Below are 15,879 nucleotides of genomic sequence, written 5' to 3' on the forward strand. Positions count from 1 at the left end.
TCAATTTTTTATATAAGTCCGAAAGGGATGTTTAAGATTTCTGGATAAACTTAGAAGATTGAGTATATGTATTTCTGTTGCTCCCTCCTGAAACCCTACTAAATTAGAAAATAAATAAATCCACAAAGGATTGTCTAAAACTCATGGAAGGACCAGTTAAATTCGCAAGAATGCAGTCTGGGTGAGCTATGTACCCAGGTGACTATCCTTTAACCAGATGAGGCTTCGTTTCAGAGAAAACTTAACGAGAAAGCTTCAGGACTTAGGAATATCAGCATGGTAGAGCCGGGGGCTCAGGCACAGAGATGAGGTACCAAAATAGCTGGGAGGGGTGGGGAGTGAGTGACAGTCTGCCCAATAAATGGCAAGATGCCCTGTCCTTTTTCTCACCTGCGTCCTAGACAGCCAGGCAGGTTTGTTTTCCTCAGGGCCTAATACTTCCTCAAGAGACATCAAATGTCAAATGCCAAAAGAAAACTCTTTATAAATGGTGAAATCCGAGAGTACAGATTACTACACAATGTATGCACAGTGAAGCCCTCCAATTAGCAAGGCTGGCCATGACATTCAATAATCTTTTCAGTGTCTCAGTCTTCTGTATGCACCAAGGATCACCAGATAATTGAAGAAAACCTCCAAAATGAGAATCCAAAACAAGCAAGTAACATAACATTTAAAAAGAGCCACAGAGTAACTGCACAAAAATGTCAAGAAACAAAACAAAATCCTTTTAATTCATAACCCCAGAGAGAAGCGAATTCTACCAAAAAATAGTTTTTAAAAACAATTAAATATCTTGGAAGATTAAAAAATATAATTCTCAAACTAAAATATGACCAGTAGACAGGATGAATTAACACAACCTCCAAAAAACATAGTACAATGAAAATGCATGCAAAATAAGAGAACATTTTTTAAAAAATCATGGAATCAGTTAAAAACTTCTAATACTTGATTAACAAACTCCAGAAAGAAAGTGAAGAAAAAAGTAATTATATTTATTTTTGACATTCTCACCCTACAGTTCACTGAGACCTATATGAAGTTGAAAGCCTATAATCATAAACTGATTTCAAATAAATACAAATCAGTTCATGAATTTTCTTCCATCAAGGCTGTCGGAGGTTTTTGGCATGATATATTACAAAACATCTGTATTTTTATATACTTGTTCATTTTTTATTTTGGAAGAAAATCATGCGCCTGCTTTGTTTTTTATACCTTCATAAAAATGTTTGATAAATATATTAATATAAAAATAGCATTTTATTATTGGGATAGAGTCATTATAAAATCCAGGCAGGTGTCTCACTCCCACCTTAACAGTACTGTAGGAAAACAAGTGTGTAGATGACATGGAATTTTGTTTTTAGAAGTGCACAATCAGGGCTTTAAAAAATACTATAAATAGCAATCTTCATGAGAAAAAGAGATTAATCATATCATTCTGAGTTATTTAGAAAATATTTTACCAGGCAGAACCCCCATCAAGCTACCAATGACTTTCCTTACAGAACTGGAAAAAACTAGTTTAAAGTTCATATGGAACCAAAAAAGAGCCCACATTGCCAAGACAATCCTAAGCCAAAAGAACAAAACTGGAGGCATCACAATACCTGACTTCAAACTATACTACAAGGCTATAGTAACCAAAACAGCATGGTACTGGTACCAAAACAGAGATATAGACCAATGGAACAGAACAGAGCCCTCAGAAATAACACCACACATCTATAACCATCTGATCTTTGACAAATCTGACAAAAACAAGAAATGGGGAAAGGATTCCCTATTTAATAAATGGTGCTGGGAAACTGGCTAGCCATAAGTAGAAAGCTAAAACTGGATCCCTTCCTTACACCTTATACAAAAATTAATTCAAGATGGATTAAAGACTTAAATGTTACACCTAAAACAATAAAAACCCTAGAAGAAAATCTAGGCAATACCATTCAGGACATAGGCATGGGCAAGGACTTCATGACTAAAACACCAAAAGCAATGGCAACAAAAGCCAAAATTGACAAATGGGATCTAATTAAACTAAAGAGCTTCTGCACAGCAAAAGAAACCACCATCAGAGTGAACAGGCAACCTACAGAATGGAAGAAAATTTTTGCAATCTACCCATCTGACAAAGGACTAATATGCAGAATCTACAAAGAACTTAAACAAATTTACAAGAAGACAACAAACAATTCCATCAAAAAATGGGCAAAGGATATGAACAGACACTTCTCAAAAGAAGACATTTTTGCAGCCAACAGACACGTGAAAAAATGCTCATCATCACTGGCCATCAGAGAAATGCAAATCAAAACCACAAGGAGATAACATCTCACACCAGTTAGAATGGTGATCACTAAAAAATCAGGAAACAACAGGTGCTGGAGAGGATGTGGAGAAATAGGAATGCTTTTACACTGTTGGTGGGACTGTAAACTAGTTCAACCATTGCAGAAAACAGTGTGACGATTCCTCAAGGATCTAGAACTAGAAATACCATTTGACTCAGCCAACCCATTACTGGGTATATACCCAAAGGATTTTAAATCATGCTCCTATAAAGACACATGCACACGTATGTTTATTATGGCACTATTCACAATAGCAAAGACTTGGAACCAACCAAAATGTCCATCAATGACAGACTGGATTAAGAAAATGTGGCACATATACCCCATGGAATACTATGCAGCCATAAAAAGGATGAGTTCATGTCCTTTGTAGGGACATAGATGAAGGTGGAAACCATCATTCTGAGCAAACTATGGCAAGGACAGAAAACCAAACACTGCATGTTGTCACTCAGAGGTGGGAACTGAACAATGAGAGCACTTGGACACAGGGTGAGGAACATCACACACCGGGGCCTGCCATGGGGTGGGGGGAAGGGGGAGGGATAGCATTAGGAGATATACCTAATGTAAATGACGAGTTAATGGGTGCAGCACACCAACATGGCACATGTATACATATGTAACAAACCTGCAAGTTGTGCACATGTACCCTAGAACTTAAAGTATAATAATAATAAAGAAAGAAAATACTTTACCAGGCAATATTGGTATGAACCTGAAAAGTGGGAGATTTTGATAGCTAAAATAGTGAGAATAGCTAAAAATAGTGAGAATGACCTCTAGGAATGTGATGAAGGATAGGAGAGCCAAAGATGCACAGATTATGGAAGGAAAAGTCATGAAAAAATTTATTGAGTGATAATGGACAAGAACGTTAAAAAACTGCATTAGGTTGCATTGTGGGGGCCTCTGGCGGATTGTGAGGAAGGTACTTCTGTATTATGATCTGAACATTTAAAACAATTTCAAAATTTAAAACGCCACTGTTGGTTCTATGTAACAAATGGTAGCCTTGACTAATAAGAAAATTGGTCTGTTGCTATCCTGGGCATCAACGTTAGGCTATAAACAAAGTTCCAGGTTAATCTTAATACCTCTTTAAGAATTTAATACAAAATTCTGGATACTATATGATATGAATCACATAACTGATTAAGATATACATCATCAGATAAGCAGGACTTTAATAGGTACATATACTATAAACAGATAGTTTTGGTAACTTTTGTCCATTAATAGTTACCTTTTCCCAGTATGCTTGTATTTATTACTTCCAAAGAGTTTTTCTTTAGAGAGTTTATATAAAATGATCATCTATGCCACTTGCACACAAAATGCTTAGAAGTGAATTTTGATGACTTTATCTCAAACTACTAGTTACTACATAATTTTACTCTTATTTTTAGACTAATCAGAATAAAATGACCATGCGAGATTATTGGAAAGAAGAATATACAAATTCAAGCAAGTAACCTATGCTTGAACTGAATGATTTAGCACATCATTTCTCAAATTGTAAACTCTACTTTTATGACAAGTTTAATGGGAGATCTGCGGAAAAAAAAAAAAGGATTTCATAGTCAAATATAGGTGGTAAATGCTGAGTTAAACAAAGCTAAGCAGGTTTCTTTCTGAGAACCTCAGAGAGTTAATGTGAGCTGAAAAATCAACAACAGGATTAAAGTAGACTGTATTTCCCAGCCTTATTTGACCACACAACCTTTAAATTGAGTATTTTTTCCGGAATACCCATTAACATCTCTGAACACAATTTGAGAGAGTTTTTGGCCTAGAGGATTAGATTAACCTCTGATCTTTTTTGCTGTTCCCTGAGTGAGGTGTTAAATAAATCCTGACTAACACTTCAAATCATTTATGAACAAGCACCACTTGTTTAAATATTTGAAATACTTCCATTTTACATTGAGGCATAAAAGATCCCTTTCAAATAAAAAATAAATTCTGAAACTATATAGTTTACAATTTCACTAGCTTTAATGTGAAATAGCTGTGAGATATTTTATGTTGTTTCAAATGGATAAAAATGCACTAACAGAAAACCGAATAGCTCACACTAATATTATTTAGTTCAAATTAAAACTTAACACTTCACATGAAACGTTTCTATGACACATTAAAAATGCATACAGACTGTTTGTCCATGTTCTGCCCTTACCATTACACCATTTATCAGTTTATCCAAATTAACTTGAATTTATTACCATATTTATTGGGACTTGAGGGTTATTTATTATCTTTAAAGATACTACTTCATAATTACTAAAAATACTTTTGCTTTAAATAATTGTAACAATATCCAAAAACGAAATACATGAATATACAGAAATACATATTATTCATTGAATAAAAAATACAAGAAAATTAATCCCACCTATTCAGCCACACATCATGATCATTTCCATGTATTCACTTTGAATGTTTTCATCTTTGAATATTCATTGACCCATGCACACACCTATAATAACAGGCACACACACACAGAAGTGCTCAAGTAGTATCAATATATATAAATATTTAAAAGTTTTGACGTTGCCAAATTGCTTTCTAGAAAAGGTGTACTATTTTCACTTCTCCCATAAGCCATGAGGTTGCTCGTTTCCCCCACACTTTTGACAACACTCTGACTTACAAGTGTTTTGTCTATTTTGTACGGGATATTGTACCTTATTCTTTCCATTTCTATTTCTTAGATTATTAGGAAAATTGACCTGTGTGTGTCTGTGTGTGTGTGTGTGTGTGTGTGTGTGTGTGTGTGAATGTAGAAATAGCGCATTTATTCCCTTATCCATTTTTCTACTGGTATGTACCCCATTTTTATACAACTATTTTATAATCATTTTTGAGAAAATTTTCATATACACTAAGAATATTTTCTTACTTAGATATCTTCCTTCCAATCGTGCTCATGGCAACTAACAAACAGACTGTCATGTGTATACACATACACACATACACACAAGTATATATATTAGGTGTATTAACTTCCTTTTCCCATTTTTTTAAAAGGTTCAAACATTCATTTTTTTCAGGTGAAAGTGAGAATTACTTTCTTAAATCTGTGTTCTCCTTTCTATTCTTCCTCCTAGATTCTGACTGTGAGTATATTGAATAGATTTATTAATTTTGGTGGGATTATAATCATAAAACAGCTATCACTTATTAAAACTGACTGTATTCCAGGCTACATTCTAAATGCTTTACAACCCTATGGGGCAGGTATGACTACTAACTTAATAATACCAATTAAGATATTTCAGGACATTTATTAATTCCCAACAAATAAATCTGGGACACAGGATTTCAACTCATACCTTTTAACTGTAGAAGACTCATTTTCAAGTTCTCTGGTATTTAACATGGGTTGTTCAGTCAAGAAGCATGTTTTAGTTTTTCAAAATCATGTATTCAGTAAAATTTTCTAGCTGTTTGCACATACATCACACTTGAAAATTCTTAACTCTTTCTACTAGGAATTTATTTTTCTCATAGATTATGGGGCTCCCACAGGTTCCTTCTTACTGCCCAAAAGCCAGCTCTTGTGTCCTCCTCTCTTGGTAAGGCATGTCCGAGAGAGCTGACCAGGGTCTCTTCTGCCTATTTCAGTTGACCATTCTGGTCAGCACTGCCTTCAACTCAGTCCCTGGTAAAACATTCAGGAGGACTTTGTTTCCTATTAAATGTTAATGAAAGAGTACTCAAAGAGCCTACATGTATGTATTTATTTATTTGTTTATTTATTCTCTCAGAAATAGTTTTGATGAAAACATTTAAGAACACGAAAACAATAACTAGGGATTTCATATCTAGTTCACTCTTGGTTTTGTTTGTTCTTCTCACTTACAAATAAACAAAAGTGATCTAGAGAGAATGAGCAAATCAGGCAACTATGTTTTATAAGTAACATAACTTCCTATGTAATAGCTTGACAAAGAGATTAAAATACATAATAATGATGTGTAGTCTGTGAGATCACACTGTGTCTCACAAAGGCAGCTAAATCTGCTTTCAGACAGGAGGTTAAATCTTGGGGGGAAAAGAAAATAATTTAAATTCTTACAATACACATATAGCAAAATTAATTTTAGGAGATTTAAAGGATCAAATATAAAACATCAAGTTATGTTTTTATATAATGGTGAATGCTTATTACATATTTCACTAAAGAAGGAATTTCTGTGATTAAAAGGGATGAAAAATTACCACAGAAATAGTTTAGATTTCACAACGTCATATTTAAAACTCCCAAATCTAAAAAGTATAGACTATTACAAATATAAGAAATTTCAGGAAGCCAAAATAACCCTGTCATCAACACCTAACAAAGATCTATCCGTCTTGGTTGGGTATGTGTCTTGCTTGATTCTTCTGACTTTCCTCTTGTCAAGGTTCAGGCGATGGTAATCCTACCCACATTATGAATCAGCATCTGAATGGCCAGCTCCTTTTTCAGGCAACGGCCCACTCTAGTATCCTTTTCCAGGGCTCTCTGTTTGTTCTTTCTAATGTATAAAGACTGCTGTGTTTTCCACTCTTGCTCAAAGGACTTCTGAGACACTGCGATATCTATAAAGTAAAATTTAATTTCTGCTCCCTGGCCTACAATTTACTTCATAAGCTGACCCTTCAAATCAGAAGTACAACACTTACTGTTTCATTTAACTCTGAAGAGCCCATTCCCTAAAATACCCAGGAACTTAAAAAACAACAGTCATATTTAAAAATATATATTTAATAGACAAAGTGTTAATATCATTAACAGCAAATGGAAAGCTGCAGAACCACAATTTAGGAACTGGCAATGACTACAGAAAATTCCTAGAAGAAATACAAATGACTAATGAACATGAAACTATTCAAACACGACTAATCAAAGACATGCAAATTAAAACAAAATACTGTTTTCCCCTATAAACTTAGCAGTGATTAAAACATTACAATCCTCAATGCTAAAAAGGGAGCACTGAATCAAGCATTCTCATATGTTGCTAATGGTATAAATTGGCAAACCATTCTGGAAAAAATTTTGGCATGATGTTTCAAGAGCTTTAATTTATGTTCATACCCTTAGATGCACTTCTAGGAGATTATTATAAGAAAATAATATGAGAATTGAAACACACATTTCTACAAATATTTTCATGAAGAATTATTTTTAACAGATATCAAAATAATTAACTGCAAAACAATTAAAATGATCACTGATACTTTTTAAATAGAATATTGCCATCAAAGTGATTTTTATAAACTCTAATGACAAGGTAAAATGCTTATGTGAAATGTTAATGGAAAAATATCAGGAAAAATATATATGTTACCAATGACAATAAAAATGACTGTCAAAGATAGGACTTGAAGTACATTTCTTATAATAAAATGTGTAGCTCCTTCCAAGTGACATATTAAATGCAATTTTTACCTTCATGTATATAAAATTAAACAGAATAACTTCACACATCTGAGAGTCTGTCTTAAAACCAAAAATATGGGTAAATTACTGATATACAAAGATGTTTTTAGACCAATATTTATAATGCACCCCTTTGCTCATGAATACAGCCTGAAATAGCCTGCATGTATCAGAAGGCAACTATTAAATAAACTTTGGAACATTCTTACTAGGCTATTGTGGAGTCGATATAATTATACTTAAAAGCAACACTTTAATAGTACAAAAATGTTTATTAAAAGCACTACAGGCCAGGCATGATGGCTCATGCCTGTAATCTCAAAACTTTGGGAAGCCAAGATGGGATGATCACTTGAGCCCAGGAGTTCAAGACCAGCCTGGGCAACATCTGTGACCTCGTATCTATGAAAAAAAAAAAAAAAAATGGTGGGCATGGTAGTACACACCTGTAGTACCAGCTACTCATGAGGCAGAGGTGGGAAGATCGCTTGAGCTCAGGAAGTCAAGGCTGCAGTGAAATGAACCATATGGTTACAATGATGGAAAAATGCAAAGGAAGAAGATAAATAATAGGGTCACTAATATAGAAGTGATATGATAAAACTGTTGTTACTTTATTTGATATTTTCTGAATATGCTGAGTTTTCCAGAATATGCGTGTATATATAACTCTTTTCATATTAATATAACTATTTTCCTATTAAAAATAAGAATGAGTTTAACAGTTCTGTGAGATGACCGCATTCAATGACAACACATATGCTAGGGTAAAGTAAAGCATAAACTAAACAAAACAGAAGAAAAAAGTAACAAATCAAAACAGGGTATGCTCTCCAATCTCAACATGGCTACAGAGCATGGTTTTAGAAAATGAGAGAGAAGGTAGAAAAGACAGGTTATAATTAGGTTACAGTGAAATCTTAGCCAGGGTAAGACTATTATGAGGTAAGAAATAGTTCGTTTGGTTTAATTTGTTTTTTATTTGCAGAAGAACAAAAGGGACAAAGCAATATTTTAGTGGCATTCATCTGTACAAAGTGCATTAGATTTAAAAATCCAGAGGCACCCAGTCAGTGAAGGGGCCACAGCTATGACCTAATCACCTAGTGATTGTTAGAAAAAAAAAAAAAAAAAGACAAGAATGCTATTGAGCACAATTCTGAATTAGAATTGGTAAATTTCAAGATTAGTTGACGTGAATAACAAGGGAGATGAAAATTCTATGGATGTGTACATCCAAGTCTAAATGACCGAGAGAATAAGTAATGCTGTATTTAAAGAATATTGAGACACGGGATGGAGAAAATGGAAAATTTAGAATGTAGTTAAGAGATCCAACATATTTTATCTTATTTCTTCACCTCTTTCCTCCTTGTATAATAGTACCCTAGCAAAATACAAATCCCTTTCTCATTAGAAGTAAAGCATTCAGAAATAAAATGTATCAACAAGCCAATATTACATAAAAGCTAAGTGTCACATACCATGGAAATGCCTACTTGTGGTGTCCATCATCATTTTGACATATCTCTAGGACAAGGATTCTCGAACTTTATTGTGCCTTAGAATCAACAGAGACAGGACATTTTAAGAACACTTATTGCCAGGCTACACCCCTGGGTTTCTCATTCACGAGATGCGGATGCTGCTGGTCTAGGGATGGGGACCATATGTGGGAACCACTGCCCTAGAGCCATATTACCCCGTGAACAGTAAAAATAAACGAATTTAAGTAACTGAGGGTAAACAAAATATAGTGAAAAACTAACATTTTAAAAGATAACTCTGAAGCAGGCTACATAAAAGACCTTTAGTGGGAAGGTAAAATGAAAATTTGACCATGTGAGCATTTCATTGTTTGGGCATCACCAACTAAAGTACAGATAACATAGACTGAGGTTTTAAGCTAAGCCTAAATACTGCTAGTCGCTGAATCAAATTTTTTTTTTTTAGTAAGGAATAAAAAAGCAACAGAAACATAAAAAATAAGTCTCCCTTTACTATATATTGATTCTTGATACATAACATGCCATTTTATATGGTGGGTGGTAGAAAGTCAACCATATATAAGCTATTTAAAGTTTGCATTAAAAAATAGTAGCAATTATTAAAGGCAACATTAATATCTTCTAAGAAATGTGATCATATTTCTTAATATTTGGATGCATTCTTATAAATGCTGGATAAACAAGCTACATGATTTTTCTTATTCACGAATTTGCAACCTGCATACCCATTATTCGTGATCTCTCTGTGAAGAGAGATATGAAGTTGCATATATTGCAAAATCTTAGAACTCAGCAATCAAGTCACTCTAAGACACTTAGTGAAAGACCTCTGACATTTACTATCGTGCAGATATAGGAAGTCATGTGCCCTTTCTGGATCTTAGTATTCTTATTGGTAAAATAGAGATTAAAAACTTCCACCTCAAAATATTGCTGAAATGGAATGGGCAATATATATGTCAGTGTCCAATATAAAGATGAACTTCAATAATCATTATTTAGATGTTTTGCTTGAAATAGCTGTAATACCAACTTGAAATTTCCTTTTGGATTCTTCTTTGTACCTATGATGGATTTGAGAAAATAAAATGGAATCAATAAAGACCAGAAAGAGTGAATAGATTCTCTAATGATTCACTGAAATAAAAGGGGTTTATCCAACTCAAAACTGAGCCATTCTAGATATAACCCAATATAAACATAAAATTAGTAATTCTTTATTCAATAGATTTCTAGTGTGTGCTGCAATTCATTTGATCAGTTTTATCTTATATATCTTCCATTTAATCAACTGAAAGTTGAATCCAAAATTATTTGGCTTCTCTTTCCCCTAAATCCTTACACAGAAAGTTCAGTATCAGAACTGAACTAAGGTGCTGACGAGGACCCATCCACACAGTCTAGAAATGAAAGTGCAACGGTGGCAGAAAGCAGAGCAACAAAACACATGTCATATCTAAGCCATGAAGCTCTTTTCTCTAACCAAAGTTTACGACTGCCATGAAAGGTCACTGGGAGGCCACCTAGGTGACCAGCTTGTAAATATTAACAGTTTACAAGTCTTCTAAGACTTAAGTAACACCTGTGAAAACATTCCTGGTAGGTTCCCACTCCCCTATACCTAAAGATACCAACTTCACCCAAACGATTGTAACTTCTTTATTTTAAAATATGTTTAAGTTGAAAACAAGTTCTATAATATTATGTGAACATTTTTTTAAAAAGTTTTTCTCTAAAATAATTCTAAATATGTAAACAAATATATGTATTTTTAGGTTATAATCTTGAAAATGTCATATTCCCATTCATTATCCTATGTAAAATCCATCAAAACATTTGAGATTCTAACATGATCGAGTGCTAATGATACTTCCTCCATCAAAATATTTTAAAATTCTGAGTTCGTTTTCCTGCATGGACATCGAACCATAAAAAGAAGGAATGAAGTGGGGAGGCAACCAAGAGATTATCATACATTTACTTCCAGATTCTTTCATCTATGAGGATGAAAGTTCACATATGGGCAAGTAAAGAAGTGGTCATCCTCATCAATTTAAACCTTGATAGATATTTAATGTCAATTTAAACTTCTGAAGTACCTTTCATCTCTGATTTCAAAGTGATTTTTTAAGAAATTCGGTTTTACATCTTTAATTGCATTGACCTAACAATACAATACATAGAAAATGCCATTTTACAGACGGGAAAACTGAAGCTATCTCCCAACGAGTCAGGGACCTAGAAAAAAAAAGCACCATTTAGATTCTGTAAAACCAGCAAATAGTTTGCAATTTTGGCAGAAGTACACTTACTACATACTAAATAGATTAACTACATACTTGGAGAGCTCTCATTACTATATATAAGATCATTTCTGCCTGATGTCACATAGCCACATAAAGAACAGGATTAGATTAAGTGATCCACATATGTTCCGTATGGTGAGACTCTTCATAGACAAACAGAATCACATTATGTCCTAGAGTTTCTAAATAGTTTTAATCTTAAGAGAAGCACTCAAGTCCTTTAAATATCTGGTGTTAAATATATGACTACTTTTCAAACAATACTTCACCTGGGAACAGAGACAATGCAAGTCAGCAACAACTATCCTGCACAGTGAAATGAATCAAATATTGTCAATATAAACAGCAAATGGACTTTCAATGTAAGGTGACAATTTTTTTGAGTAACAGCTATACTTAGCATCCAGTTAAAGCAGTGTGGAATAGGCTCAATATGAAGAGAGGCAAATCCTGCCTTTGGTGAGTTTAAAACCCCATCTTGAAAAATAGAATATTCACATATGTACTTCCTAAGGCCTACATCAAATCACAGTGTAGTGGATGAGAAGAGTTAGATTCTAGAGTTAGGGGGATCAAGCTTTGAACTCTGGCTTTCCCACTTATTATAACACCTGTGTGACTTTGAGCAACTTACTTAGTGTCTCTAAGCCACAGATTTTTCATCTGTTACATAGGGATAATAATCTACCTATTTTAAAATTTGCCATTAGAATTAAATCAGGTAATACATGAAAATTCTTAGCAGAGTATCTAGCACAGGGCAAGTTTTCAACAAATGCCAGATACTATTATTCTAATGACACTCCTTTTTTTACTTTTTAAAAAAGGACTTTAAAGTTGCTGATCTGATAAATTATTTGCATCTAAGCCAGAAATTTGAGTCCTTTCACTTTACAGCCCAGCCTGCTTTTCTAGATTTCTATGATACCACTCTCCTTATTGGCAATCCATGCTGAGGTCAAACCAGATACCTTGCCCTTCTCAGAATACTCACCATAATGTCCTATCCTTCCCTCCATAATGTCCTACCCAAAGGAGATACCTTGGTTTATCTCCTTTGATCAATCCCAAATGCCCTTCTCATCAATTCAGTTCCTTGATGGTCAGATCTAAGTGCTGCCTCTTTCATGATGCAAGTCTGATTCCACTAACCAGATACAAAGTCATTTTGTTTTAATTCCAAGAGCACATTCTTTCTGAACAAAGGAGCACCTTCCACTAAGGAAGCTGAGCTCTTAACTGTCCGGGACTGGGCTTTTTTCCTCTTTCAAAGACCAGAGCTGCCTGCACAGTGTCTGCACAAAGCAAGATTGAAACCAATGCTAAACAGTGAGGAATGAAACAGACAAAAGAAATTTTAAGACACAACTTGTCCCTAATGTGGGACCTTCTCATTCAGCAAAGTTTGTTCACATTTGAACAGATATTTAATGCACGGGATACAAAAGCACTGGCTTTCCAGTTTTATTCATTACTTTATTTTAAAGGCTCCCAAAGTGAGCACCAAATCTAGTTATTTCACAATGACAATTCTATTTTATAGTCAAACATGAAAACTAACATATATTAGGTACAACTTCAAGGAGCTAAATCCAGCCTATTGAGAATAATATTATGCAATTAAAGATTTTTTCAAAAAAAGAACCTAGCAATGAATCATTAAATCAGTGTTTCATTAAGTGTATGCTTTAAACTTTCAGAAACAAGATTTACGCTCATTTTTTATAGATGAAAAAACCATAAATCACTTATCCTTAAGAGAAAAACTTAAAGTGGAGTTGCATTCACATTACCGAATAGCAGATAAGTAACTTAGAATTTCATTTATTTAACTAAATCAGCTTATGCATATGAATTTGTCATTTTGAAACTGTAATTTCACCTAAAATATAAGCTAGAACTTGAGTATGCCACAGAACTAAAATGTGGTACTACTGCTTTCCTAAGAATTTAATAAAAGTTGAAGTATTTTGGCAAGAGTATGATACAATCCAAATCAAGTGAACACAATTACTTTTTTCCCCTCTCATTTCATAAAAAGATTCGGCCTTAGAATCGATGTATCCAAACTCTTTCTGTTTTAATGGCTCCAGGTGCCATGGGTCTCTCCAGAAATTATTTTATAATTAATGACTGCTTCTGATTTAATCATTTAACTCACTTTTCTGCCTTGACCCTTCTTTAACTGCAGCAGATCTTTTGTTTCTTTCAAGAGATATTAGGACAAACAGAGCAAATTCAGAGTTAGGCTCTGACCTTTACTTACACATGCAATTAGAGCTGGGGCTCTTTTAACTACAGTGACTCCATAAAGCCAACCTGCTGTAAAGCAGGGCAGTCAAAAAAAGGTTACAGACTGATGGAAGAAAGATGTCAAGTGGCCTTTCAAAATCCCAAAGCATATACTGCCCTTTATTCCACTTATTCATTGTTTAAATGTCTTTCAGAAAGTAACATAATAATAAGTTTACAACATTACCCAAGTTACAGCCTGTGGGTAAATGTATTTTACTCAAACCATGGATCAGGTGTTTATTAAACTGTGACCCCAGAGAGCGCTTCAAAAGGTCCAACTCCCTTGAAGTCTAGGAAAATTCTCTTCGTGTGTTTCTTTCTTTTTGCATTTAGCTTCTCTATATTCTTGAAGGATTCTGTATCACCCCAAAATTTTCAGGATCACTGACACAGAATAATAAGTGTTAAAGGATTAATTTATGCCCAAATGACTTTTTAAAAAAGTTTCATATATATTATTTTCAAACCTCATAAAGTTCAAGTCAAGGAACAAGAACATAACTCCCAGCACACAAGCATAGGTGTCTTTACTCAAATAACTAGATGTCTTAGCAGGAATGCTATAGCGATAAAGTAAACCACCAACTTTTTAAGTCTTAAAAGTGATGATTTATTGGAAACAGGAGTTTCATAAAGTGGAAATTTGTGCGTGGAGATGAAAATTAGAGGTGGAAAGTATACAAAGAGTGCGTAAAGGAGAGGAGACAGAGCAGCACAGTTACAAGGCAGGGTGCTAGAATGGTTGAGATTACATGTTCTAGAGTCCAAAAGTCTGAAGCGGAATCTAAATTTGCCACTTACTAGTTAATGGTATGGCCTCAAAATCTGTACTCCCTTAGGTTTCTGTGAGGTTCACATGCAATATGCTTAGCACAGTGCCTGACACATGTTAAGCACTCATAAACTATCAGCTTCTGATGACATTAGCTGCTGGTGGCAATAATCAGGATGGAAGAAGTTCCTGCCTAAAATGAACATTAAGTAGTTAAAACCAGCCCTAGGGCCAGGCACAGTGGCTCATTCCTGTAATCCCAGCACTTTGGAGGCCAAAGGGGACAGATTACTTGAGTCCAGGAGTGTGAGACCAGCCTGGGCAACATGACAAAACCTCGTCTCTACAAAAAGTTAGCGGGGTGTGGTGGCGTGCACCTATGGTCCAAGCTACTCTGGAAGCTGAAGTGGGAGGGTCGTTAGAGCCTGGGAGGTTGAGGCTGCAGTGAGCCGAGATTGCACCACTGCACTCCAGCTTGGGTGAAAAGTGAGACTCTGAAAAACAGCAACAACAACAAACAGAAGACCAGCCCTACGATCAAAGTTTTTCACCTTCTCTCACCTTGCGATGACTCACTTTTCAGATCTGGGCCACTGCTGATCTCACCTGTTCCAAAATTTACTCATCAGCTACCCCTTTCAAGATTTCTCACGCTATATAGCACTTAAGGCAAAATTAGTATTAGTAGTAATAAAAATAAAATCATATGCCCGTATAGTACTTCACAGTTCCTGTGACACAGACAAGTCAGGGAGGTTATAAATATCGCTATTTTTACAGGTAAAAAAATTAATCTCCACAACTGCTCAAGATCTTTCATAAAGTAATTGTAAATGACCATATAAGCACCTGTCTGCTTGGTAATTAATAATCCTCTTAAATTTCAGTTATCACCCCTGCACTATAAGACCATCCTCCACAACATTTCTTATAAAAACTCTGACAACAGTATTAAAGGTAAAAGGGATCTGAAATTCTTTTTGTTCAACTACCTTATTTTACAGATGCAGAAACGAAGGGATGGGCATTATGCGTTTTGCTCAAAGTCACACAGCTAGGCTTAAATAACAAGGCTGATTCAAATTCACATGCCTGAATTTAGCTTTTCTTTTTCTTTTTATTATTATTATACTTTAAGTTTTAGGGTACATGTGCACAACCTGCAGGTTTGTTACATATGTATACATGTGCCATGTTGGTGTGCTGCACC

The 15,879-nt window shown here is 34.6% G+C and overlaps 1 protein-coding gene across 3 annotated transcripts in view; it reads right to left on the bottom strand.

The window, feature by feature from the left end:
• The window catches only part of MMP16 (matrix metallopeptidase 16), a 313,058-nt gene that overhangs the window by 208,202 nt on the left and 88,977 nt on the right, over positions 1–15,879 (bottom strand). Inside the window, exon 1 of one of the 3 annotated variants that reach the window (XM_055286709.1) lies at positions 9,273–9,312. The exons of the other annotated variants lie outside the window; for them this stretch is intronic. Within the exon in view, the coding sequence (XP_055142684.1) occupies positions 9,273–9,275 (3 nt within the window). The 5' untranslated portion in view covers positions 9,276–9,312. Of the gene's footprint in view, positions 1–9,272; positions 9,313–15,879 lie in introns of those variants that run through there. 3 annotated transcript variants of the gene reach the window in all.

Source organism: Symphalangus syndactylus, chromosome 7 (assembly GCF_028878055.3).
Source record: "Symphalangus syndactylus isolate Jambi chromosome 7, NHGRI_mSymSyn1-v2.1_pri, whole genome shotgun sequence".
NCBI classification, from domain to species: domain Eukaryota; kingdom Metazoa; phylum Chordata; class Mammalia; order Primates; family Hylobatidae; genus Symphalangus; species Symphalangus syndactylus.